At 39.2% G+C, this 25,342-nt stretch overlaps 1 protein-coding gene across 1 annotated transcript in view; it reads left to right on the top strand.

Moving 5' to 3' along the window:
* The window catches only part of MYZAP (myocardial zonula adherens protein), a 61,617-nt gene that overhangs the window by 11,659 nt on the left and 24,616 nt on the right, over positions 1-25,342 (top strand). Inside the window, exons 4-11 of the mRNA XM_063345593.1 lie at positions 4,889-5,047; positions 7,697-7,789; positions 10,252-10,365; positions 11,249-11,401; positions 14,300-14,425; positions 15,308-15,436; positions 16,702-16,787; positions 19,643-19,748. Coding sequence (XP_063201663.1) covers positions 4,889-5,047; positions 7,697-7,789; positions 10,252-10,365; positions 11,249-11,401; positions 14,300-14,425; positions 15,308-15,436; positions 16,702-16,787; positions 19,643-19,748 — 966 coding nt within the window. The remainder of the gene's footprint in view (positions 1-4,888; positions 5,048-7,696; positions 7,790-10,251; positions 10,366-11,248; positions 11,402-14,299; positions 14,426-15,307; positions 15,437-16,701; positions 16,788-19,642; positions 19,749-25,342) is intronic.

Here is a 25,342-nt window from a genome sequence, read left to right as displayed (position 1 = left end):
TTTCCCTATTTGAATACTACTTACACGTGAAACATCCCTAAATGTAACCTAAGTTTCATGAGCCGTAGAGGAGTATGAAAAAACAAAAACATAGCTACCTTTTGTCAGAGCACAGTAACTTTCTTTGGTGAGCTCAATATCATAAAGTTGTCATTTTACTGAACAGAAAATATGTAACCTAAGTAACAATGTGAATGTTCTTGTTCCTTTTATAACTAGTGAACAAGGAAAAGATAACTGGATATTTTGGAAACCTCTGAAATGTGGCAGTTGAGGAAGAGATAAAGCTTCACTTAACTGATATAGTTCTGTTTAGAAGATGAGTTTTTAGATTGTGTAGGTAAACAGAAAGTCATGATTTAGCACAAATTTAAGGCCATGTGAGTACTAAACCCAGAATTGAGCTAATCATTACATTAGATGTCCTTTTTTTCTCAAGATACATCATCTGTGCTTCTGTTTCCAACTTTGGGGCATTTCAAAAACTGGTAGAGATAGATTAGGAAGCAACTCATCCCTCAGTATGATTTACATAATGCCAATAGAACCATGGATGATAGAAAGAGCAGCTAACAACTCATATTAAGGGTTTGTTTTGATAGTGCCTCTGCTTTACCTCTTTCATGCTACTTGTGCTACTTCCTTGGACAGAGACACAAACAGGATGCATGGCAATTATCAAGACTTTTGCAACCTTGGGGTGTAGGCTTCTGTTTAAAATATTTATTAACTAAGTAAACACAGTCTGTGTTTCTTGAGAATACGCTGTGTGATCACACCAAGTGCAACATGACTGTTGCTGCAACATAGACAAAGCATGTTCCTGGAAGCTGCTGTAGTATTTGTGTGCACCAACATGATGTGTTCTTGCTGTTACCTTGGACTGTCATATAGCTGACTATAGGTACATAGAAATACTCACAAATTGCTTAAGATAAACCTGCCTTTTCAGTCCAGTAGCTCACACGAGAAGGGATTTTGAGCACAGTTTGGGGCTTGTTCCAGTGCAGGAACTGAATAGGCAGGTCGGCAGCGAGAACTTCCCTGTACTCTGGAGCTGGCTGATACTTTGAACTTAAACAGCAATGGTTAACTAATCTAACAGAGCCTTCCAGCTTCAAGCACTTCTCTGGTTAGCTTTACAGTATTTACTTTCTCCTAAATACTTGCATGTATTTAATTACACTGTTATCCTCACTGAGATGCCTCACTGCAGACCTGAGTGGAGGCTGGCGAGGACCGTCTCAGAAAAATGTCTGAGTTCTGAGAGCCATTACATATGGGACACAGAGCAAAACAACAAAAAGTATTTGACTTAAAAAACATTCTGTAGTCCTTGGGGATGTGGAAAATCCAGGATCTGTGGAAGAGGAAACATGGGAGAGATGGGATGTGATAGAGGAAGAACAGAGGACAAGGCAGAAAAGGAAAAAACACTGAAGGGGGAAAAATAAACAAAGATGGATGGAAGTAGCTTAAGGGAGGAGACAAAGTGGCAGAAAGTATACTCGATGCATACTTGGTGATGCATTTCTGTGAAGCAGTTTGAGAGCTCAGCCATTCAGCAAGACCTCCTTTAGAGGCAAAGGTGTATTAAATAAAATAGTCAACAAGAAAAGCAACCCATCCACCCCTCAACCCTGTATGGAGGAAAGTTTTCTGATTATAACCCTTCCTCTAAGAGGAGACTGTATCAAGTTAGCCCCTTTTTGTGTCTGGGCATATGCTGAACCCTGAAACAAGTGGTCGTTGAGTGGAAATTAACAGCTACCAAGTAGACAAAAAGGGGAGTAGAAGGTAAGCATAGCTGGAATAGAACAGCAAAGAAAAAGACTAAAGAAATATGAGAGCAGTTATTTGTATAGCTGTTGGTTCACACGGCTTTAAATCAAGCAAGAACTGTACTGAAATTTTAACAGGTGCTTGCCTGGGCATTGTGATACGAAGGAGGAATAAGGAGGAGTTAAAAGCAATATGCTGTATTTTAAGTAGAACATAGTAGAACTGGAACACTCAACAGATGATGGAGATTCTTTTAATCTGAAAGAGAAGTGACAAAGGCACCTTGGGAGGCTTGTGCAAATATAGACAACAGGCAAGTTTAGCATTATTGCAAGAGGCATGTAACCAGTCTGGCTTTGTGCGTACTTAATCCTGCATGTACTGCCTATTATGATGTAAATTTAAGTCTGTTCGCCTGTGAAATATGTAAGTGCCATGGTGATTCTCCAGCTGCAAACCCATTGCTCTGAATTTGTAGGCCTTTCTTAAGGGGGGGGGGAATTCCTTCAAAGCATGCCTTAGGAATGTGTTTATGATATTCTAAAAATGAGGATCTTGGTCATAATTTTCATGCAGAACTCTGCAAAGAGCAGTTCAAACAATTCTGCTAATGTTTTGGAGGCACAAAGGATCTTGATAGTTGCTGGTATTCATCTGTTCACCTCATAAAAAATGAATGGTCATGGGTAAAGGGCATGGATTTATGAATTCAGTGTCTGGTGCCTTAGTAACCACTAAACAAAGTGATTATTCATTTGGTTATCAGGAAGATGGAAACTTGTATGTAATCCCTTTATCCAGATACAGGGGAGGAGCTGCGATGAAACTCTCAAAGAAACTGTACAACCCCGGAAGCAAACAAACACAAAAAAGTTTTGAGTCATGTCACCACCTCGTTTCTGTATTTTCTCTACTCCCAAAAAAATCAGGTGTGGGGTTTTTGTTTGTATGCATCCAAACAGTGAAAGAAAAACCCCGACAATACATAATTATGAAAGTTCTGATTATCAGAATATGAAGCTTTGCATATAATGTTTTCGAAGTGCAAAATTATATCATGTATAGGTAGGGCTGGTTGCCCAATGTTTTTCCATTAAATGGTTTTAAGGCTTTCTTTTTAAATGATGCCTTATAGCTTTGTTGTTCTTTGCCGAAAACATTCTTTACCAGGGGTCTGACCTGTGATTGTCGCCTCCCAGCCCTGCACACACCCCCCAAGCTTCATCAGAATGGTTAAGCTATTAATGATATGGTAAAGGAAGATGTGTAGGACTTAAATGTTGAGAAAATCTGTTCGTACCATGTAGGAGGAACACCATATAAAACAAATGTCTGTCTTTACACATTCTTCTTAATGCAAGTAGATTTTCTTGTTCATTTTTCCCTTACCCAAAGAAGTGTTTATTTTACAACAACTATTGCAGCATAGTTGTGTTAGTTTGGCTGCGTTAGACAGCTGATGCTATCATCGCAGTCTGCCATGGTGAGGACTGGAGACTCTCTAGGATGCAGCTGCAGATGGGTACAAGACGCTGAGCATCATCTCTTCCAGCATCTGTTTGGTGTCAAAGGGAGTCTTCAGACACTGCTTAGGCTCTTAATTTAGTAAACAGTCTCAAAGTTTGTCAGTTTTCATACAGTGTCATTACTGAACAACAAAACAAAACATGTTGTAAAGTCAGTGTAAGTAAACATTCTCAAATTTACCTGTATTCTGGTATATCTAGTGTGAGAAAGAAAGTTCAGTAAAATTGCCTATAACTGATTTGTCCCTAGCACTGGCCTTTCAAAAACAATGTGCAAAGCTAAGCAGTAACAGCTATGTTTCTAAGATTGTGTCTTTCTGACTTTCTATTCCGAAATAATCACTAATTTTATGTTCCTAGTTTGCAAATATTCAAAGTTAGGTAAGAATATTTTTCCCTTCTTTTTAAAAAGTCATGATGTGGATATATTCATCTAAGCTAGTTGTTTAAATTCTTTGTAATCAAGAAGAGAAATTAGTTCTTCTGGAGACTGACTCATCTCAGATGATTGTTACAGAAGGATGTTTCTCTGGGTGGGTTAGAAGGGAGGCTAGGTGAGCAGTCAGGTCAGGTGGATACATCTGACCTTGCAGATATTTATTTACATGCTGAGGGAAATGACTCCTACTGTTTGCATGAATATTTTTCTTACTAAGTGTATTGATGAGATGAATAAGAGGAGCCTGTTGCAAAGAGTGCCTTAAAATAAGACATACAGTTATTACAAGTACATTTTACGAGTTTCTGCAGATCATTAAAATAACAAACATAGGCACTTTAGAAAAGCCTTTCTGTTTTTACCTATCAAGACCTGATTTCAAAGTTTTATCCTCCTACAATAGTTAATAACACTGGAACACCCACGAGTGCTGTTTCATATCTTTGCTTTGGCTTTTACAATGTCAGTTCTACAACTCCTGTAAGAGAAATGCAGCCCTGAGATGGATGTTTGATTGTTTTGGAGGTCCTTGGTTGGCTTTAAATGCAATCTGAAATTCTACTTTGTTTATCTGCAAGATAAACAGATATTTTCTGAGCTCAGTTTAAGGAACCTTGCCTAAAATGTTTTAATTTCAGTTTCTTCTGAGAACTTTCTAAAATTTTTGATTGAACTTGTGAATTTTTATATTTCCTGTTGCAAGGAGTTTGGACAGTGAGGGGCAATTCTGTGGTTGCAAGAGGTTTAAAGGAAACTGTGGGAGCTGACAGTGCTCTGGAAGATTGCAGAAAAGTAGCATATGTTGGTGAATGAAAATAGGCCAAGATAACTTTTTCTCTCACACGCCTCTACTTCTCCTTGCACAAATCCAGTCCGTTGTCTCCAGCTGTACCCTTCCATTAAAGCCAGTGGAAATCAGACATCTCTAACATCTCTATCAATTATAAACTGGTCACTGATATTCCCAAAAACATGAAGGTTGACAGTCTGGCCCCCAAACGTTTGGGAACTAGTGTTCTTAGGTACTGTTGTGCTTCCACTGTAGTTGTCTGTCTCTCCTGCCCCTATGCTACTTATTTTTGTTTGTTTGTTTGTTTCTAGTACTGATTTAAAAATAACTTTTTACTTTTTTACTTTTAAGGAGCTCTACCATGTACCAAATGGCATGTCTCCGGGGAAGCTCTCTCATGGGATGGTGTACGGCGTCGTGCACCGAACTGACAACAACCATAAGAGAGAAATGGTGGTTTATGGCTGGTCAGCTGATCAGCTGAAAGAGGAGATGAACTACATTAAAGAAGTGAGTTATGCTTTCAGCTTAAAAATTTGTCAGATATCCTTTCCATATATTCATGTAGAGCTGTGAGTGTATATGGGATGACTGATGTCTACCCCAACACCTGAATTTGAATTGGGAACCTACTCTGAAGCTAAAAGCTTGCCTTTTTAGTATTCAGGTTGGAAAAAAGCATGCTGTATACCTGGGAACTGTGTGGTCCAGACCAGAGGCCTCTGTGCCAAGTGATACTTGTTAATGTGTGCTGACTGTGCTACAGCTGGGCCAGCAAACTGCCAAAAAGATCTTGGGGTTCCTGTCCTGAAACCTTTATAATTTCAAATGTGATACAGAAGAAACTATGCAAGCAGACACCTGAAAGGATAATCTCTCTCCTCTCTTCCTTTGCTTCCTTGGTCCCTAAACCCCCCAGTTTTGAAAAGGCTTCTAAATTAGGTGACATAGTAAAAATCGCTTGGGTATACTTTGGGGCAGGCTTAAAATAGTCAGCCTAATAAGGATGACTTTGTACTACTTTCTCTGTCCATGCTCATTTATCATAATTGGCAGAACAATCTCCTGAAAGAAAAAAAAAAAAAAGAAAAAAGGCACTTCCGATGCTGCTGGTTTCTGGGCTTGAAACTCAGCATCTCTTTGCCTGTCAGTCCCTGGCTCTCAGGTTTTGGCAATAATCCCCTAATTAGCCCAGGGCAACTAATTTGATCTTCTCCTTCCATCCACCTTCACCACCCAGGCAGCTATTGGTCAATGGTTATCATGTTACACTGATTCAAGCGCAAACTGAGTTGATACAACAGGGAGGTACACTGAGTCAAGCCAGCAGTGTAAGAGACTGTCATTAGGTGTGCTCTTAACATCTGCCTGGTCTCTGGCTATCAGCACTTGCTTCTCTCCTTTATTACTCACCGTTTATTAGCTCCCAGCATTCCCCACTCTGCAGTTCCTGCACTCAGGTAGGGTATGTCGGTGCTGCAGTGCAGTAGAGGGACGCGAGCTGCTGGTTTCCTGCCTGGGTGGTTTATCTGCCCTCCTGGAGAGGCGTTGGGATGGGCGAGTTGGCGCCCAGCTGGTCCAGCTCCCTGAGCTGCTCTCTTTCTGGTACCCGGCCCAGATCGTCTGGACTGGGACCACCTTCCTGCCCTTTACTGGTCACGGCCAGCTTGTGGCATGGAGGGATGTGTCAGACCAGGTGAACTGTGTGTCTTGCATGTGTGTTCAGGGTACTGATCCTTTCAGGAAAAAGCGGGAAAGACATGGGAAGAGACATACTGCCCCTTGCTCTCCTGTCTTCTGCAAGCTGTATTCAGCTATGCTAATATACTGTGAACTTTGCTCTGCCAGATAAGTTTCGTCTTTAAAAGCAGAGTCTTAACAAGGGTCCTCAGCTATGCCACGTATGTGCTGACTTAAATAGACCAAAAATGATGGGCCACGTCAGAACTGCTGACAGTTCCTCTGTATCTGAGTTGAATTTGCACTTTGCAAGAGGGAGGGAGTGTGTGTGTGTATAGATGTGTGGGTAGGGACAGGGGGAGGGGTGGTTTCCTGAGCTGCAGCACGGGAGACCGCTTTCTTCCATGTTTCTCATCCTAAAGGGAGCGCGTAGTTTGGGGTAGGCTTGTGCCTACTCCTTGCATAGATTTGGTGGCCAGTGTCCCTCCTTCTGGGAGGGAGTGGGTACCCTGCGGAGCTGCTAGAAACATCCCCTCTTGTACGAGGCCCTATGAGTGTCTTCCCCTCGCTCCTTCCCCAAGCCAAGCAGAGACGAGGCAAGCTCGCTGCCCTAGATTATCTGCAATCAGGCTGTGGTTGATAGAGGTGAAGGAGGCGGGGAGGAGTTTGAATTACATGGCTGGAACGTAGACTGTAGGCAAACATTTAACTAGTGTTTACAATGTGTGCTCTTGAGAAGATTGGTTCTGTGCACGATTGCAATGGCATGTAAACCCAAGCTGGCTTCCAGTGTGCTCTTTTTTTTTTTCTTTTCTTTTTTTTTCTGAAGGGTAAGGTATAATTTACATCCATAGTTCTTAAATAAAATCAAATTGAGTTCTCTGTTCTTCAGATTTGAAATTGCATTGGTAAATTTATGCTAATGTATTGTTTAACTAGATATGAGCCTAGAAGTCCCAAATTAAAGAGTTTCTCTTCAACGGATACTCAGGGAAAACTAATTAACCCCTTTAAAAAGTATGAGGGTGTATTAAATCCATGTGTGGATGCTTTTTTTTTTTTTTCAGAAAGAAAACAGTATATGCTCAAATTAATTTTAATTCCTTTAATAATCAGGTTAGAATGAGTTACAAATAATTTAATTGAAATTCATTATTAATATATAAGTGTTTAAGTACAGAGACGTTTAGAATTATTCAGAGATGTTTAATCATATCATCCCTATGTAGACAAATCTTGAGACTTAAGTTTTTGTCTTGTTCTTAAGAGTAAATTGCTGTTGATGAAAAGGTAGATTACTAATGGAAATTACTGAAAGTAATAACGAAGGACATCGAAAAACCCACCATGTTCTAGTATAAATAGGGTTTTTTTTGTGTGTGTACAGTTGGACTTGATGATCTCAAAGGTCCTTTCCAACCATGAAGATTCTATGATCAGTAAGTTTGATAAAGGCACTTGATTTTTTTCTGATACCAGGTGAGAGCAACTCTGGAAAAAGTAAGAAAGAAAATGTATGGTGAATATGATGAAATGAAACGAAAAATACAGCAGCTTACAAATGAACTGAAAGTAAGTATACATTCATTTGTAGGGAAAGCGTATGAGAATAAGTGTTATCTAGAAACTTTTTTTTTTTTGCTTCATCAGAACAGAAATAATTTCTCAAACCACTCCAGTTCATTGTTTTATGTGACATCTATACTTTATTTATTTATTTTTCCATCCAGGAAGGTAAAGTAGGACAGGGCTGCTTTTGCTATGGAATTACTAATTGCCTGCATCTTGGAAATAAAAGAATGATCTTGATAGGATTGTCTGTGTGTATTGGTAATTACTGGAGATGTTTGTACCAGTAAGCTGCCAGGTGAATTTAATAAAAAAACTTACATAATTAGGAGTAACGTGCAACCTAGTTGCTGTCGTTTCAACAGATTTACTGTTTTACTCCGTTTACTCTGTTTTACTGACTTTACTGTTTAAACACTGTAGTAAAAGAAGTAGAAATATACTTTAGTATTAAAGTACTTGACAGGTCTCCAAAAATTACTTACCTTTTGGTTCTTAATTGAACCTTTTGATGGTCATTCGATGACCTCTCCTCCTTCTGACATGCTGCTTTAGCAATAAAAGTTGCTGCAGTCTGTAGAAGTATCCTTCATACTAAACTGCTGAGTTGTTTGGTCCAAAAAAATCTCCCTGAAAACTTGCTGTGGATTTTATATTCAACATTGATTTTCACAGCCTTGGTTCAGATGACACTTTGGCAATTAAACTTATTCTGACTTCAAGGGACTGGGACCCTGACTTGGGCCCTTCTGCCATCATTTGGAGGCTGCCAGTTCCCTGCCTGCTGTATTATGTATAAAGATCAGAACTTGCTGTTAAACAATTACTTTTATTCTGTGGCAACTAGTCTCAAAAAAAAAAACCCGACAACAAAAATCACCTTGACTTGAGGGGAGGAGGGAGAGAAAACTGAATTTCTGTAAACTGTTAAATCGTCTTAATGATGCCACCAAGGTGAGTCTCCCACCCAGTATGCATGTAGGCAAATGCTGAATCAGATGCAGCTTTGTCCTCTGTGCTGCTGATCCTTACTCAACAGCAGCGGTGATATTCTGCACTTCCAGATCTTCTGTCAGGCCAGTAGAAATCCTGCATGAGTCTGAACATCTCTCAGTTAAGGGTTTCTGACCAGCTCTGGCAGATGATCTTTAAGGTCCCTTCCAACCTGAACCATTCTGTGATTCTGTGATTCTGCAGCAAATGTTTATGAAGCACTCCTTCTGACATAATGGCACATTATGAGACGCCCTCCCTGCTTTTTTTAATACTTTAGAGTGCCTGAAAGAAAGCGCAAGTGTTGTTCTACCTCTAATACATGCTTTCTTTGTCTGTTTGGGTTTTGGTTTTACACAACTGCCATCTTTCATGCTATTTGTGGATCTTGTTTAAAATCCTTTATATACTCCTTGCTTCAGCTTTGGATCTCTCACTATGCTTTTTTCCCCCCATCAATTTCCAGGACTACTTTTTGTTCATAAAGTTTGTTTGAAATTTGTACTTCCAATATCCTGCCCTGGGCAGTAATGCTTCTTCACACAAGTTCTTATCTTGTAACTTTCTTAATCCATCCAAAGCATTTCTGCTTTTGTTTGTTTGTTTTTACATGAGCACACGCTTATATAGGGTTAACAGTAACTACTTGGCTTCTGCTCCCTATGCTGACCTAATCTGTGTGTGGCTTGATTTCTAAACACTCATTGTTCTCTGTATCCGTCCCTAGTGTTCCTCAGTTTTTATCAAGAAACAAGTCTGGTCCATCTAAGAATGTGAGTTGGGCTGGCCTCCATTAGTAGCATTTTTTTCTCTTTATTATTGGATGGTACATAATTATTTACAATGTTTGGATTTTGGTCTCTTCCTAAATAATGTAATTTTCTGCCTTTTTATTTTCCCTCCAGTTCTTAAGTGCCTGTCTGTACATAATAAAGACGACAAATTTTCACACAACAATGCTCTCTTCTGACTTCTCCTACCTGCTTCGTATTGTTTCATCCTTAAGCCTTCTTGATGTTGCTTCTTTACGTACCTTATTAGTCAGTTCCTTCTTAATTAAGGCTATTCTACACTTCACCCAAACCTTTCTAGATTTCTTAATTTCTTGCATTCTTCTGCTTCTCACTCAGTGACTTTTTACTATCTGCCCACTCTGTACACAAACTTTCCGAATAGATATCTGCTAAGTGTCCTCTTGTCCTTTCCAAAAGAACAGCTTTTACAGTGATTACAGACTAGCAATAAACATTGGTACTTATGCCTTATTTCTGTTAGCATATTTGGATTTTAAGTTTTGTTTTTTTGTTTCTGAGGTGCAAGAATATGCTTCGAGGCCTGTATATTGTAAGCATCCTAGTACTGTGAAAATTAACCATGGGGTCTTTCGCTTCTGTAGTTCCCTTTGAAAGAATAGGTAAACTTGATCATTATTCTATATAAAATCTTTTTTTTTTTTTTTTTTTCTTGCTCAGGTGACAAATGCTCATCAGGAATCCTTAGAGAATCATGTGCGAGTGCAGGCTGCAGCCTTAGATAGCTTTAGTGAAATGAACAGCTCCTTGACATCAGCATCAATAGACTTGCAGGTACATTTTAATAGCTGTTTCACAGCTGACATCTTCCTTTTCTGACATGGATTTAAAAACACACATAAAACATGGATGGCAAATAAGATTCTAACACTAAACAAAGCCCATCAAGTACTGTCTTGGATATCTAAGACAGCTGATTCAGGAAACTAAGGAAAAAAGAACAAATTCCAATACCTATGTTTTTTAAAAAACCTGTTAAAAATAGTGTACAATAAAGAGACACTGATCAGCAGCAGACTAATGCCACTAGTCATGTCTCTACAAAATATCTAAGGTGAAAATGTGATTTGTGTTCTGTATTGTGCAAAACAGTACATCTCCTGAGTTCTTTCAACCTTCACTGGTTAACAGAAATGGAAGTGGCATGTTTGGATGCTAAACAGTTGTGAGACTTTACATACCTGTGAAATGTTGGGGGAGGGAGAAGCTGGGAATGAATTTTCTGTTTTAAAGACTTCCGAATTCTCACATATCTCAGTTGAACAACTTAATGTTCCAGCTTTCTTGTGTGTCTCAATTTTTCTCAGTCTAGTGCATTTAATCTGTACAGCATGGCCCTTGGGGAGAAGAAAGGAAGATTGCTGGGAGTAGCATTCACACCGAAATGTATCCATGTTCCTTTTTTTTTTGTTTTGTTTTTTTTTATATAATGGCACAGGACTTGATTTCACTGAGCATGTGCTTCATGGAAATACCGTCTAGCAAACTAAATACAACAAAACCCATAATTTTAAATGTTAAAACTTTCAAAACTGTTCACACTGCATTGATACATCCAGAAACTCTTAAATGTTCTGTGTGTTCCATAAGTTTTTTACTATATTAGTTCACCAAATTATTTGTGATTTTTAATATGTGGTTTGCCTCTCTCTTCTAGAAAACTCTAGTGGATGTTACATTGGAGAACACCGACATAAGGGAACAAATAAGGAATTTAAAACATACACATGAGCAATCTATGGAAAAGCTGAGAGAGAAGCAAAAGCAACTGGAAACAGCACAAATTGAAAATCAGTTACTGAAATTAAAGGTGTGGTATATAAACTCCCCCCAAATTATTGCCCAGTAAGGGCATTAGGAGTGTGTTAAATGAATTCCTTGGCCTTACTTGTAAAGGGTTCTTCATGCCTTCATCATTCCCTAGAGTGACATACTCCTGTGAATCAATATCGTTTTAATAACAAAGGGTCTCAGCTGGCAGCAGTCAGTCTTTCCATAACATGGGATTACCATTCAGGGATGTTGGCAGGTGAACAATTCAAACCATTAAATGGTTATTAATGTCCATTGCTGTAAGTAAAGAAATACTATGACTCTACACAGGGCTATAGGAATTTCTTGATGTTAAATTTGTTTATTTGGTATTACACAATTTTTAATAGATAATCTGTTAAGTCTTATGAGCATATGGTCAGCAGATACATGCTGTAACAGCAAGTGTCTTGGAAAGAGAATTAAACTATTTCTTTCAAAGAAATGCAGGGGAATAAAACAGAAACTGGAAGGTTTTATATGCCAGAAAGCTTGACTGTTTTCTCCTCTCATCTGCCAAATATATTCCTTCAATCTAATTTTAAAAAAACAACCAACCAAACAACAACAACCAAAAAACCCCTAACCAATGAAACCTCTTCTGGAAACCTTTGTGTCTCTTAAAACTGCTCAAAATAGACTAATTTGAATATGGTACTGTATCAGAATTTTGTCACTGTGAAATTAAGGTGACTGCTGTTTATTCATGTTTAATTTTGTCAGAGAAGATTTTTCATTTTGGCTCTCCAGTAACTTGCATTAATACTTAGTGATGAATGGTTAAAAGAGAAAACATTAACGTAAGTGTATTTCAGTTTAAAATTCATGTTCTAATTTCCTCTCATAGTGAAGCTTTGCAGGCTATAACAGTAACTGTATTTTGTACCTGCTACTGTCAGCAGGAAATAAAAAGAGGGAAAAAACAATTAAAAGAAGAAAGCAAAGCTGATGCAATTAAGATTTCCAAACAGAAATTTGGACTTTACTATAATCTTAAGGACATGCACCAACAAGTCAGGGAAAGGTATGTGTGCTTCTAAGGGCAGAGAACCGCGGGTTAAATCCCAGTTCGACTGAATGCTTAAGGATTTGTTTATCTTCAAGCATGTCAAGGTCTGCACAATACATGCCCTGCCTTAATGAATAAAAAGTTTAAATTTTGCCCTCAAAGTCGTAGTTTTATTACAAAGTTAGTGGATAAAATACCTCATTGCTTTCTTTGAAAGTTAAACATAAAATTGCATATCAAAGATGCCAAGACATCTGGGATTTTATTCCAGGAGTGAATGTGAGAGGATGGTGTGGAATCTGGGAGGTTAGCCATTGAAAAGCAGGAACTACCATATGCCATGATTATCTTCTGGGTAGGAGAGCACGCCCATGTAGTTTATTAAGTAGGTTCGGTTTATTCATACAATCATAACAATAGCTGAGGTTGGAGATGTTGCTTAAGAGCACTAGAACAGATGCCCTGATGCATCTACCTTTTTGTGCTTGTTTTTATTCTCCTCATTGCTCAAGCTATAGGCAAAGGAACGATGGAGAGACAGTGCCAGAGATCGTATTCCAGTTCAATGTGTCTTAAGGACTCTGGAGTTTGGTTGTTGGCTTTTTCTGAATGATACGATTCTTTCAGGCCTCCTGAAATGTGGAAGGTTTCATGTTGTACTGCAACTTAATTTAACTCCACTCCCTCTCACAAAGTGCAGGTTACTACCTCTGCCCCAGTGTTGGCCGAGGTGAGACGCCACAGGGGGCAACTGCAGTACAAGCGGAGTCCTTCAGAGCTCAGTCCCTTTTCAAAGGGTGAAATACATGGTTTTTCTCCTGTGGGGTAGTAAAACAGTTTGTTCTCGCCATGCAAGATAAACACAAGGGTTGAATAAATCTCTCAGTCCTTGAAGCGAAAAGAAAACCCAAGCCCCAAAACCTTAATCATCAGAACCGGGTATTTTGTAGCCGTGTAAACTGTAGTGGTCAGCACTTTATTCTTCTCCCAGATGTGACAGTATATTCCTCCTCTTCCTGACCTTTTTGTAGCACCCAGGGCATTTCACTATAACCTTGTCTGATTTATAGCAACGCTAGTAGGAGAACGGAGTCCTGGACTAGCTATTTTACTTTGTTTTTATTGTGGTTTTACAGAGTAGATGGGTTTAAACTGTGAACGTCGTATGGGGTGCTTAATCCCTGAGGGTGTGGTTCACAGAGCCAACAGAAGGGGGAAATCCTGTCTCTGAATTACCATTCCTGCCCTCTTCCCTGTAGCAGTAGTAAAGTTTCTGGTCCTGTGGTTAAAAATTAACCCTTCCACACCCCTGAATATATTGATTTTATGTCTGATTGTTCCCTGATCTGCTTTGCTCCAGGTCACCCCAGTTCTTGTGCCTACACAAAGAGCAGTATGTGAAAAAGCAAGAGAGAGGAGGGAGGGTACAGCTGTGTCATCTAGTTAACAACACATATTAGGTCCAGCTTAAAGTAATTATTGCTTTGAGTGCTCATGGTCATTTAGAAACAGGAGTTGAGTCTAGACCATCTCTGTAAAATAGAGGGAGACGATATATTTTCAATGGGGAAGCAAATCAAGTGTTTTAGAGGCTGTTATGGAGGGCTCAGTGAAGAGGCATAGCCTGGTCATGGATAAGCAATGACTAGTTACATTCAGACAACGTGAAACTTGATGAAATGGTAACTTCTACAGAGTCAAATGACATATATATTGTAAGGATGTTGTAAATAGTCTTGATGCAAATGAAAATCTGCTTCAGCCATGTCAAATTCTTAACAAGGTAAAGCTGAAGTTCAAAGTGTTATTCTCACATCATGTGAACTCTGTTTTTCCTGCCGCCAGCAGTGCTGTACTGACTGATGGGTCAACTTTCCCCTCTCATAGGTGGAATCATCACAGGAAGCCAATGCTGAAGTCATGAGAGAGATGACAAGAAAACTGTACAGTCAGTATGAGGAAAAAATGCGAGAAGAGGAACAAAAACATAAAGCTGAAAAAGAAATCCTCCTAGTACGTATAGCCAGTCTGTAAGAGCAGTGCTTAGCTTGGGTGTCGTTTCTCAGTCACTTCATACTCCAGAGTGACATGTGTTCCTTCGCTCCTACCTCTGTGACTCGTCATGCCACAGATACTAAGCTTTCCAAGTTTTTGGGGTTGTAGGGCTGAGAAAATAATGTGTTCAAACACAGTAACAGTTATGATAATGTAGAGTTTAAAATTTGAAATGGTGTAAGTTGGGTTTTTTAACTTCTGATTTAAAAAAAAAAAAAAAAAAGGAAAAGACAATGTCCAGTTTTAGTGGTAGCTTAAGAAGGGGAGGGGGAGCAACTTCACTGGATGCTGCTGGAGCCAGAACTCTTCCTGTCCCCTGGTTTCCCTCCACTCTCAAGTAAAACCTTTCTATGAGCGGTCAGTCATTGCACTTTCCTAACTGGTAAAGACAGATAATAACTGAGACTGAAGGTAGATTTCCCCAGTCTCTTTCCATTCATACTGTTTTATATGTGAGAAAAGTACAAAGCTGAACATGGCAAACTTTGGTGTTCAAAATGCTATATTCTGCAACAGCATATTTATGTTTTTTATGCTGTTTATGCTGTTCACAGCATCCCCAGGAGGGAAAACAAATATCTAAGGAATGGGTAAAAGTTGATCTCAGATTTTTCATAGTGATGCTTTACAAATACCTATGCACTTCAAAGTCTCCCAAATCTTTTGTTGTCTACAGTTCACATTTAGGGTCACAGCTCTTCCACATTTCTGGGCAGGTGTAGAGAAAAGCTTTAAGCTCTGCTTAAAAGCTATTAGCATGGCTCTGTGGCCTAAAAAAAAAAAGTAATTCCTCGTTAATAAATTGGATCTTAATGTGACTGTAAATCCTCTTATTTGAAGGAGGAAACAAATCGGCTTCTCAAGGCTATTGAAGAGGCAAATAAGAAAATGCAGATTACAGAAACAAGCATACAGGAAAAAGACCAGAGAATTGGTGAGCTGGACCGGCTGATTGAGCGCATGGAAGAGGTATGAGACTTAGCTGATCGCTGCCTTGAAAGGAAATGCAGAAATGCGTGGAGGAAACTTCTTTTTTTCCTGCTGCTCAGTCCCCTGCTCAGTGACATACCACCACTGTTTGCATCTTAGTTATTGTATCCATTTAAGTAAATGGACCTGGACTATGGTAGAAACACTGTGATTAAGTGGTGGTTCTATCTTTCTAGTGGTCTTTACAGTCAGAGCTGCCTAAGGTGTCAACATTTATTTAGTAAATTAACCATTATTTTAAAGGAAGAGTTTGAAAAGACCATTCAGTCTTCCTTCAGTGTGCAAGGTCTCCTAAGCCAAATGAAGTAGCAATCATAAATGATCCAAAGTCTCTTAGAAATGCTGTTGGTAGGTCCATTAAAATGTGATTTAGTTTGGAATAGACCTTACTAGTTAGCTGTTTATAGTCCTGATTGGAATTGTATCTCTGTATTTCTCCACATGTGGATGAAATGCTAAACTGAAAGCTTCAGACTAAAATGTTTTGAGCGTTTGTTGTGGCTATGTAGCAGCCACTTAATATTCCATGCAGATATATATCTTATTTAAATTATGACTCAGAATATTTTGAGGAGAAAAGAAAAAAAATCGAGTTTTACTGCCTTTTAATCCAAAACTTAGGTTCTTCCTTTCCTGTTAGCATTAAAAAACTTTTAATTATTCTTCTCCCTGGTTAAACATTCCCTACCAAACCGTAATTGAGAGCAGGTTTTTGACAATTTACTTTTAAAGCTCTGAAAGCAGAAATGTTTTGAGATCTTTACCTCTTATGACACTGGTAGAACTATTGTAAAAAAAATCCTCCCAGATCTTCATGAGCACTGTGCTGATGGACACCTGAAAATACACAGGAATATTTTGGGGAAGAAAATAGAGCAATATCTTTTGTCTCAGCTTTGGATCGAGAGATTTTTTGTTTTGGACGCATAACGTGAAAAATTTGACATTTATGTAGGTAAAGATTGTGATGACTCATCTTTTTATTAAAAAAATTCCGGTGCAAGTACAACCTTACTTCTTTGAATAGGAAATTGAAAACTCTGATCTTATTTCCATGCAGAGCTGGGAATTTGATTTTATTATTATGCGTTCCGTGCTCCTCAGTTATAGGAAATGTATGGATTTTGTTTAATCAGTTTCTATTCTAATTTCACAAATGATCTTTTGAATTGCAATGAAGTATGCTTTGTGAAGCCTTTACATTTTGACACGTGGAGAACTGAAGAATAATATGTCTTGTTTAGGAGCGTCACCAGCTGCAAAAGCAACTCGAACTAAATGAAATACAAATATCTGGAGCAAAATCTGATAACAACTCTGACAGTGAAAGGTGAGATATGTCTTGTCTGTGGAATTTCTAGTATTGCTAGGAAACTTTAGGGTGAGTTTGTTTTTGAAGACACCTGAGTTTTACTTTTTCTAACTTTAAAACAGCAGTCTGGAAGGGATTGTCCATCTGAATGTAAGTTTATTTACATATAAAGTATCAAGAGGATTAATTTTTGCAACAAAACCCACTATGCATCTTTCTTGAAGAATTGTTTGCAACCACACAGAGTACATTTTAGATGGAACAAGCTGTGACATATTGGAGGATTGCATTTTTCTTAAGTCTTCGTTCCCAAATTCAGCACAATATGATCCTGACTATGAATACTTTCATTACCTCCTTCTTGACTGCCCAACACAGTTTTAAAAGAAAAGACATTCTGTATCCCGTATTAAGCTGTAGGACATCTCCTTCAAAAAGTTGAACTCTTGAAGGCAGCAAGAGCTTTGCATATAACTGCCAGAGGTGTCTTTTTTGTATAAAAGAGGGAAAGCAGGGAATATATCATAGAATCATTGAATGGTTCAGGTTGGAAGGGACCTTAAAGATCATCTAGTTCCAACCGCCCTGCCATGGGCAGGGACACCTCCCACTAGACCAGGCTGCTCAAAGCCTTATCCAGCCTGGCCTTGAATATATCTGAGGCTTGGAGGGGCAGGTCTACACATTAACATATGCATGTGAACAAAATGAAGGCGTGGAAGAAATCTGTCACGTAGCATCACAGTGCAGAAATAAGCTATGAAGTTATTTGGGGAAAGTGAGGGTGATGTTATTGGCAGTGAGACCTCTGTGAATGGTTGTTCTCTAAAGCATGAGGCTTAGAAGAAAGATCGAGTGGTGTGGTGGCACCTGGGTGTGCTGTTCCTGCCCACAGGTGGCATCTGCATCCATTACTACTTCTTTGAGACTGACAAAACACGATGACCAGGCAAAAGAAAGCTTCAAGCAAAGGCAGAGGCAAAGTTTCAAAAGAAATCTATCCAGCACTGAAATAACGTAACTGAAAATTGCATCCGCCACTCAAAGGTTTATATGACACTACTTGAGTGGGTAAAGACGAATTACAAGCAGAGACCGAATAATTGTACTTGATTACTACTTGTATTTCTGTGGCACCCAGAAATTCGGTTTTAAGGTTTTGGCATCCTGCTGTTCTGTAGGAAGCATGAACATAAAAGGAAGTCCCTGCCGAGAGCATCTCGCTGCCTAGTTGTATTGATCTGTGACCAGTTTATCCGGTTTCAGGGTAATAACGGCTTTTCACAGCAGCCTGTTAAAATAATAACTTAAAGTGAACAGATGTCATGTACAACGTAGAATATGGAGATGAAAGATAACTGCTTTCTTCCTTTAGCTCTGGATAACAGATACTCTCCTCACTTCAGTGAATCCTGCCCTGACCACTCGGCATGAAAAGTTATGCTGCAGGGAAAAGGGTAAAAGCAATGTTCAGACAGGAATTCATGCAATGCAAGCAAGCACACAGCTGCAATCTCTGCAATGCAACCAGTGAATCTGTGTTCAGATGCTGAAGTCTGTTCTTAAGTTCTCTTTACCTGTCTGTACCCGACCAGACTCTTGAGCTCCACCTGAGGAAGGACCTCTGTTCCAGTGCTTCGTTGCTATCAGTGCTTAAAATTCTGAATCTTTCCGTGAGAGACCAAATACGTGTTACAATTGCAATCAAAATGTAAATTGTGGTTTTGTGAGACCTTATCATGCAGGCTTGAAAAACCTGCAGCAATGTCTTGATTTTGTGAGTCCTTCTCAAAGTGCTGCAGTTACAGTTCTGTAGAGTACTTCACTGTTAATAGGGACTCTTCCTGGGGGGAAACGGCGTACAATTCAGTCATTCATTGGAATCGTGTCATACAGTTTGCCATCTGCTGCTTTGCCTTAGAATGGTTGTTCTATTTGCAGCTTCAACTGTTTCTTCTGCTGTGCACAGACCAAGATGAAAAAAAGCCTTTTTGTTTTTGATTCTCCTCCTCCACTTCTCAAATTCTGTCTAGTCCTGAATCTAGGAGTACAGAAGTTTATTTTGTAAGCAAGCAGTTGCATTCTTTGAAGAATTTCAAGAATTGTCCAGATAAAAATGGAGGCTCCCATGGCCAATGTGCCAAAAACTTATTAAAAACGTTCCCTCCTGTTTCTTTGCATATTCTAAAACTGCTTTTCTGGCAAGCTGTCAAACCAGCTTGTGGCAGGAGTTCTGTGGGCGTTCAATTTCTGTGTTAAACGGATTTGAAGAAATGCAGAATCTGTCTAGAGAGTCATACATGCAAACTTAAAACATCCACAACAATTCCTGCTGGCTGTTGATGAGTTAATACTACTCCAGTTAGCATTCTGCTACTGCTGGCAACTGTGCCAAATCCTTGACTCAGGGCTTCCCTGTCGTAGGAGAACTTTTAAAAGGACGCCAGCAGATGTGCTTCCTGGCTTTGATTTAGTATGTATTTCCAAAAAGTTTACAGGTGGTAATAAGTCAGGATAAATATGTCTTTCTGATGATAAAGATCGAGGTGTCTAAATGCCTTTCCCTTCAAGGAAAAACAGACATCTTAAGGAGATGAGCTTTGTCACATTGTTTAATTGTCAGCACTTCAGGCTCTGAGTAAGCATGCCAGCATGCAAGACAAAGGTGAGTTAATTTGGGCGGAGACAGCCACTTTGACTAGAAGACTGCCACTAAAATGTACTTTGGACAAACTGACATCTGACAGTAGAATCTGATGTGCCTGCCTCTTAACCTAGTCTGATTTGTGGTGGGATTGTGGGCGTTGTTCTTGTTTTGCTCATACTGCAGAGAGCTCCCCGCTTACATGTTTAATTCTTCCATGTTTTGCCAGGTCACAGCATTTGGAGGAGGTAGCAGCTAGCCTAAGAGAGCGAATCAAACATCTGGATGATATGGTTCACTGCCAACAGAAGAAAGTCAAGCACATGGTTGAGGAGGTGAGGTCTAGTAAAACAATTCTGAGTCTTTTGGGAACACTTGATTCTTTTAGTACGTAATCCAAAGACACAACGGAAGATGAGTTAAGTATGTGGAGCTAGTGAAGTAGAAAGACCAGGTAACAGCAGTTTAATCCAGTGGCTGGGGATTATATACTGGGATGTTTAGGCTGACACTAATTCTGGGACTCTTCATGGTAGTCCCGGAAATACAACATACAACTTAATTTGAAGCATTCAGAGGGTAACTGCAGAAGCAACGCAGACTAGTTGTTAAAGGTCTCCTTCCTATACAGAAGTGGAAGACGCTTTTTAAATGTGGTTTCTCATAGAAATAGGTGGGCAAACACAGGTTTTTTCCACTTATCTCTTTTTTTACCTGGTCTTGGGGACATCGTCATAGCTGATACAACTTCCTGTAAAATTTTAAGGGGCTTTCTGCTGGGAAGTTGCTTTAAGTTACAGGGTACCTACGTGCCAAGAAACTGTTTAGCAGTCAGAAAGCTATGATTGCAAACATTTCTGTTTCTCCAAGTGGATGAAAGAATGACATGGGAAACAGGTAAATTGAGTTTAAATTGGAGCTTTACAGAGCAGACTGACAGCACTATTACGCTGAGCCTTGCTATTGTACAGAGGATAGGCATTCATGAAATACCTTTTATTTGTATTTGGACATCACACATTCACAAAATCAAATGTTTGGAAACCATTCTAATCTAAGGTATTCATTCTGCATTCACAATGTGCTATTATAGGACTTCTGATTACACATGGAGCTTTTCCATTTTTATCAAGGTGTTTTTTTTTTTTAATATATATATATATATAACCCCCCCATATTTGTATACATACTAAACTATATCTGTTTTATTTTATAAGATTCTGATATAGTCCTGCTGTATGATCAAATGTGTGATACTAAGTGTCTTTTATGCAGAGGGATGCAAAAGTACCTGTCTCTCTGCATTAAAGTTCTTCTGTTGTATCATCAGTATAGAAGACTGATACGAAGTATTGAGGTTTTGTTTCTAGTTCAGCTTGCCATTCTCACTATTTTCAAGTGTTACAGCAGGTGGTATAAAACTGAGCTAACAATCTTTACACCATGGTATCCTATTGAGGAAAACTACTCAAATCTAATAATCCAATCCATCTAATTAATGGATTATGGGAACAATTATTTAATCTGTTTTGTATCCCTGTAAGACAACCATCATATTAGAAGCTTTTTTTGTTCTAACCAAAAGTTCTAAAGGACTTGTCACTTTGTGATACATGTGGCAACCCAGATGATTCTAGTAATACCTAAGAGGATAGTGGCCTAAATTTTGCCTTTTATTACTAAATATATTTTAAACAATTGGATATAACTTGACCTCTAGTGGGCTGCACTGGTATAACAAATACTTTCAGTTCCATGGGGTGTTTTGGCAAAAACGTGTAAAGATTGGGCAAATGATTATTATTTCATAAGTATTAGGTTTAATGGGTGAGTTTAGCTTGCTGATTCCTTATAATGTATCTCTGCTGGTGTCTTCATGTACACAGAAAGCCCTTCCAGATCTTTTGGCTATCCTATTTAAAAAGTAGAATGTTAGGTGACCAACTTGCTACTTAGCTGTCAAATACGACTGCTTTTAATTGATGTGTGACCATCTGCTTTTCAAAATCAATTAAATCTCTGTACAAATCCTTGACCAGCATGTAGCCATAGGAAATATATTTTTGCTCTCTCCCTTAGTCCCTGTGTGTTTTAGTTTGAAAACTGCATGAACACCTGTAGCTACATCTGTATTTTCACTTGCGAGCTAACTAAAGTCTCCTGTAACAGAGGTTTGATCAGGTCAGATTTTACCAAATACATTAGGCACTTAATGATGTTGGTTTTTTTTTTTAATTTTGTGCTATCAGTGATTTATGTTTGTACTGTGTTTGAGGAAACATCTACGATACAGATGCCATGCACTATTTTAAACTGGACTCTTTTAATTAAAGGCCTAAAAATAGCAGTTTTAATAGTACAGAGAAGAGTAGCTATCCACCATGGGGGAAGATAAAAAGCCTTGCAGATGTGCGTGTCCTGAGCTATCCACGCATGTGGTATTTTTCACCATTTTGTCCTCTTCTCTATGTAAATATTGGAAAAATATTTTTAGGCTCACTTTAAGCAACACTTACTAACTATGCCATAGAACCTGAGAAATAAGCAACAAAAATACTCATTCAAAAGCAGGCTGTTGAAGAGGAATGCTATCGCAATAGTCTGTTCTGGAGTGAAGTTAAAAACTAGAGTGAGCAGCAGCACTAAACATACTCTCTAGAGTAAATAGGGAAGATTTTCTAATTGCACTACTGTTACGTGTTCATCAGGGTATATTTGAACACACATCCTCTTTACGTTAAATTTAAGTAAATGCAGAATGTAATGGCTAGGAGTATCTAGAAAAGCATCATGAAAACCTGCCATGTTGCTTGTTATTGCAATACTCTCCTGGCTGGTTGTAAAATAACATTCCGTCTTAGGGTTTATGAGGGTATTACAATGATCAATAACTTGCATTCAAATAATATAACTGAGAAAGAAAGAACGATCAAAGCAGCTAGAAAGCCTGCTTTCTGAAATGCTTAGCTTCTCTGTTGCATGAGAATAGACTGAGAACAGGCTAACCTGGGAAACTCAGAAGAGAAGTGGAAAAAAAAGTAAATAGTCAAAATTATTAGCAATGCTTTTGTTAGAAGCTAAAACAAAGCTACTGTATGAACTAGGTGAGAATGATGGCTAAGCCTATGCTTGCTTGACTACAGGATGAGCTTTATTTAGTATTAATCTTGGTATATTCGGACACAGACTGGAAGTATAAATGAGGGGTTTATTCTTTCAGTGTAAACCACAGCAGGTTTATCCTGTTATATCCGATTTAGACAAAATGCAGCTACAGAAATAACCACCATTTCGAAGGGGTGCTGAACAAACAAGATATGCTGCTTCAAACTCATATGGAGAACTGTCAAAACGGAATGAGTACCGAGATTAATCTGCTGGCTGAAAAAACACAAAATAGGTTGGTCTTCAGGCCTTTTAGGCAAAGATGATGGATCACTTGCAAGTGACAGATGCAGGGCATTCTGTAAATGAACAGCAAGCAGTCAGGAGGGAAGGAAAGAGAAGCTTTATAGTGGAGTTTTGTGATGCAGTAGGATCCAGTGCTGTTTTGATGGCATCTAAAAATGTGTCACAAGGCTGTGGTCAGTCCTAATCTAGGCACACGTGAAAGAGGATGCTGGCAGAGAAGCACCAAATGTAGGAGGGCCATGGAAGAAAAGAGTGTTAAAGCCTTCCTTTTCGCAGGACCCATCTTGCTGGTACTGAGTGCAGTAGATGTGTGACCTGTGGAATTGAGCCCAGACAGAGAAGGACAATCACAGTTCAGTGTGCTTATACTCGTTAGTGAAGAGATCATTTGCTTCTAAATTCTTCTCTGAAAATAAATCCTTCCATCTCGGGCATCTATTCAGACCAGTCATAAATTAAACGGGAGCATGGAAAATAACTTTCAGAAGAAAATAAGTGGAAGAAATAAAACGGAAGTTTGCTGGAGTCAGTGACCTTCATCATCTCTGAGTGTTAGATCCCACGCACAGCCATTTTTCAGCCTTGTAGGGGTTCTCTGCTGTGAGAGCCGAGATCACAGCCCATTAGAGCACCAGCTGAGCAGAAAGTTACCCTGCATAGTCGTAAAGCTTCATGCTCTCATTAGAGAGAGATTGCAGATGATTTAAGGCTGACAGATTTACCCACGTTGAACTTATTTGTTAAATAAATCTGTTTGTTCCCAGCTTAGTGCAGTACATTTTACATGAAGTGCTGGCAGTTGAAAGTGCAGGACGTGCATTTGGCAGGGGTGTAGAAACCCAGCCCCTTTCTCATACTATTTGTACATAGCGGGCTTTCAAAAAAAGAGTGAGAAGAGACAGGTGGCCAGAGCGGGTCACCCAGAGCTCAGTGGTGAAATCGGTGAACATTAATAATGGTAGACTCGATTAGCACTTTTTTTTTTTTTTTTTTTTTTTAGCACTTGCCTTTGTAGCCATCTTAAAGTATGGCTGGTTGGAGAGAAACTTTCAAAGACAATGCAGGAAAGAGCCAGTTCGGTCAGAGGAAGAGTTTGCAGGGAGACTCACAGCGTGAGAGGTGGAAGCATGCAAACCTCAGGCCCTTCCGCAACGGAGTTTCCAGTGCAGAGAGGGAATTGGGCAGGCAGGTGCAGGCACAGAGGGGCTACGGGAGGGCAGGGGAAGCTGCGACCACATTGTTTCTTTCAGTGCTGAAATTGCTGCTGTTCTGTGAGAGGGGTGAAAAGTCTTTTATCTATTCGATGTGGTCAATGAGTTTATCCTGTCTGTGGCAGTGTAGGAGACGGGAGAGAGTTTAGTGTAAGATAAAGCTAGAAGTCTTCAAAGGAAATACAGAACATTGATTTTAAATCAATAACAAAAGTATTTCCTGGCTTCATCTCCATCTCAAACCTGGAGAGATTTAAGAGAGCTTTGGTTTTGAGAATCGTGCAATTGACATTGAAATGGATTGCAGTTTCATGGCACAATAAGCTTATTTTATATGTAATATCGTTTCATTGTTAAGAAGCAGGAGAGGGAAGGAAATAAGAATTTACATTTTGTAAGCAAGGTGATTGGGTTGATGCAGATATGGGAGCTGTTCTGAAGGGGACTGAGAAGAGAAAAGGATTTTTGATTCCATGCCAAGAAATTATCTACAGAACTTGGATTTCACATGAAATTCCCCTAACTACTGAATTGAACTGTCTCTAGGTCATGGCCCATGAGCTGTTCTCCAGCTTTAGTCTCAGATTCGTTGGATAATAAATGGTGACCAAACACCAGGGAGAAGCTGTGTCCTGTTCCATTGTGGAAGATACTTGCATAAAAGGACAAAGTGCTAATGAGCAAATGATGTCCCAAATACAGAAGGTACTTTGTATTGCACAAATGGGGAATAAAGAAGAAATTTTCCCACCAAAGACTTAATAACCAGCTGAAAACTTCTATGTCAAGATACTCCAACTCCAGATATACAGCAAAATATCCCAGTTTTAATGTGGAAGCAGAGTTTCAATTTTAGGTTGAGTAAAAGAAGCTGCACAGAGGATGAGAAGATGGAATTACCAGCCACAGACAGATGCCAAATTTTTATCAACCAAAATCTGCATTGCATAGTACCTACAGTAAAAAGAAAACAACAACAACAAAGCATAGAACAACAAATGTAGGAAGAGAAACCCACCTTGGGAGCTTGGAGGAAGAAGACAAATGGCAGAACATAAATAACTCGCCACCCCCCCAGTTCAAGTGTTTGGCATGCCTCAGTGGACTTGAGCAATGCAGTACATTGCTTATCTGTTGGCAGAAGTAGAATCAGGATCGCTGCTGGTGTTTGGTGAGAGTGTTTGTACATGCGTAGCATCAGCTCTTTCAGCTGGGAATTGCCTGGCCAAGTCATTAATTAGAAAACTTGCACATTACTGAGGTAGCTCTTAATAAGGTGTGTTGAGCTTTTAGACAATGTGCCAATG

This window comes from Chroicocephalus ridibundus, chromosome 9 (genome assembly GCF_963924245.1).
Source record: "Chroicocephalus ridibundus chromosome 9, bChrRid1.1, whole genome shotgun sequence".
In the NCBI taxonomy this organism is placed as follows: domain Eukaryota; kingdom Metazoa; phylum Chordata; class Aves; order Charadriiformes; family Laridae; genus Chroicocephalus; species Chroicocephalus ridibundus.
Note: the sequence above shows the minus strand (reverse complement) of the source record. Positions and strands in the feature narration are given on the sequence as shown.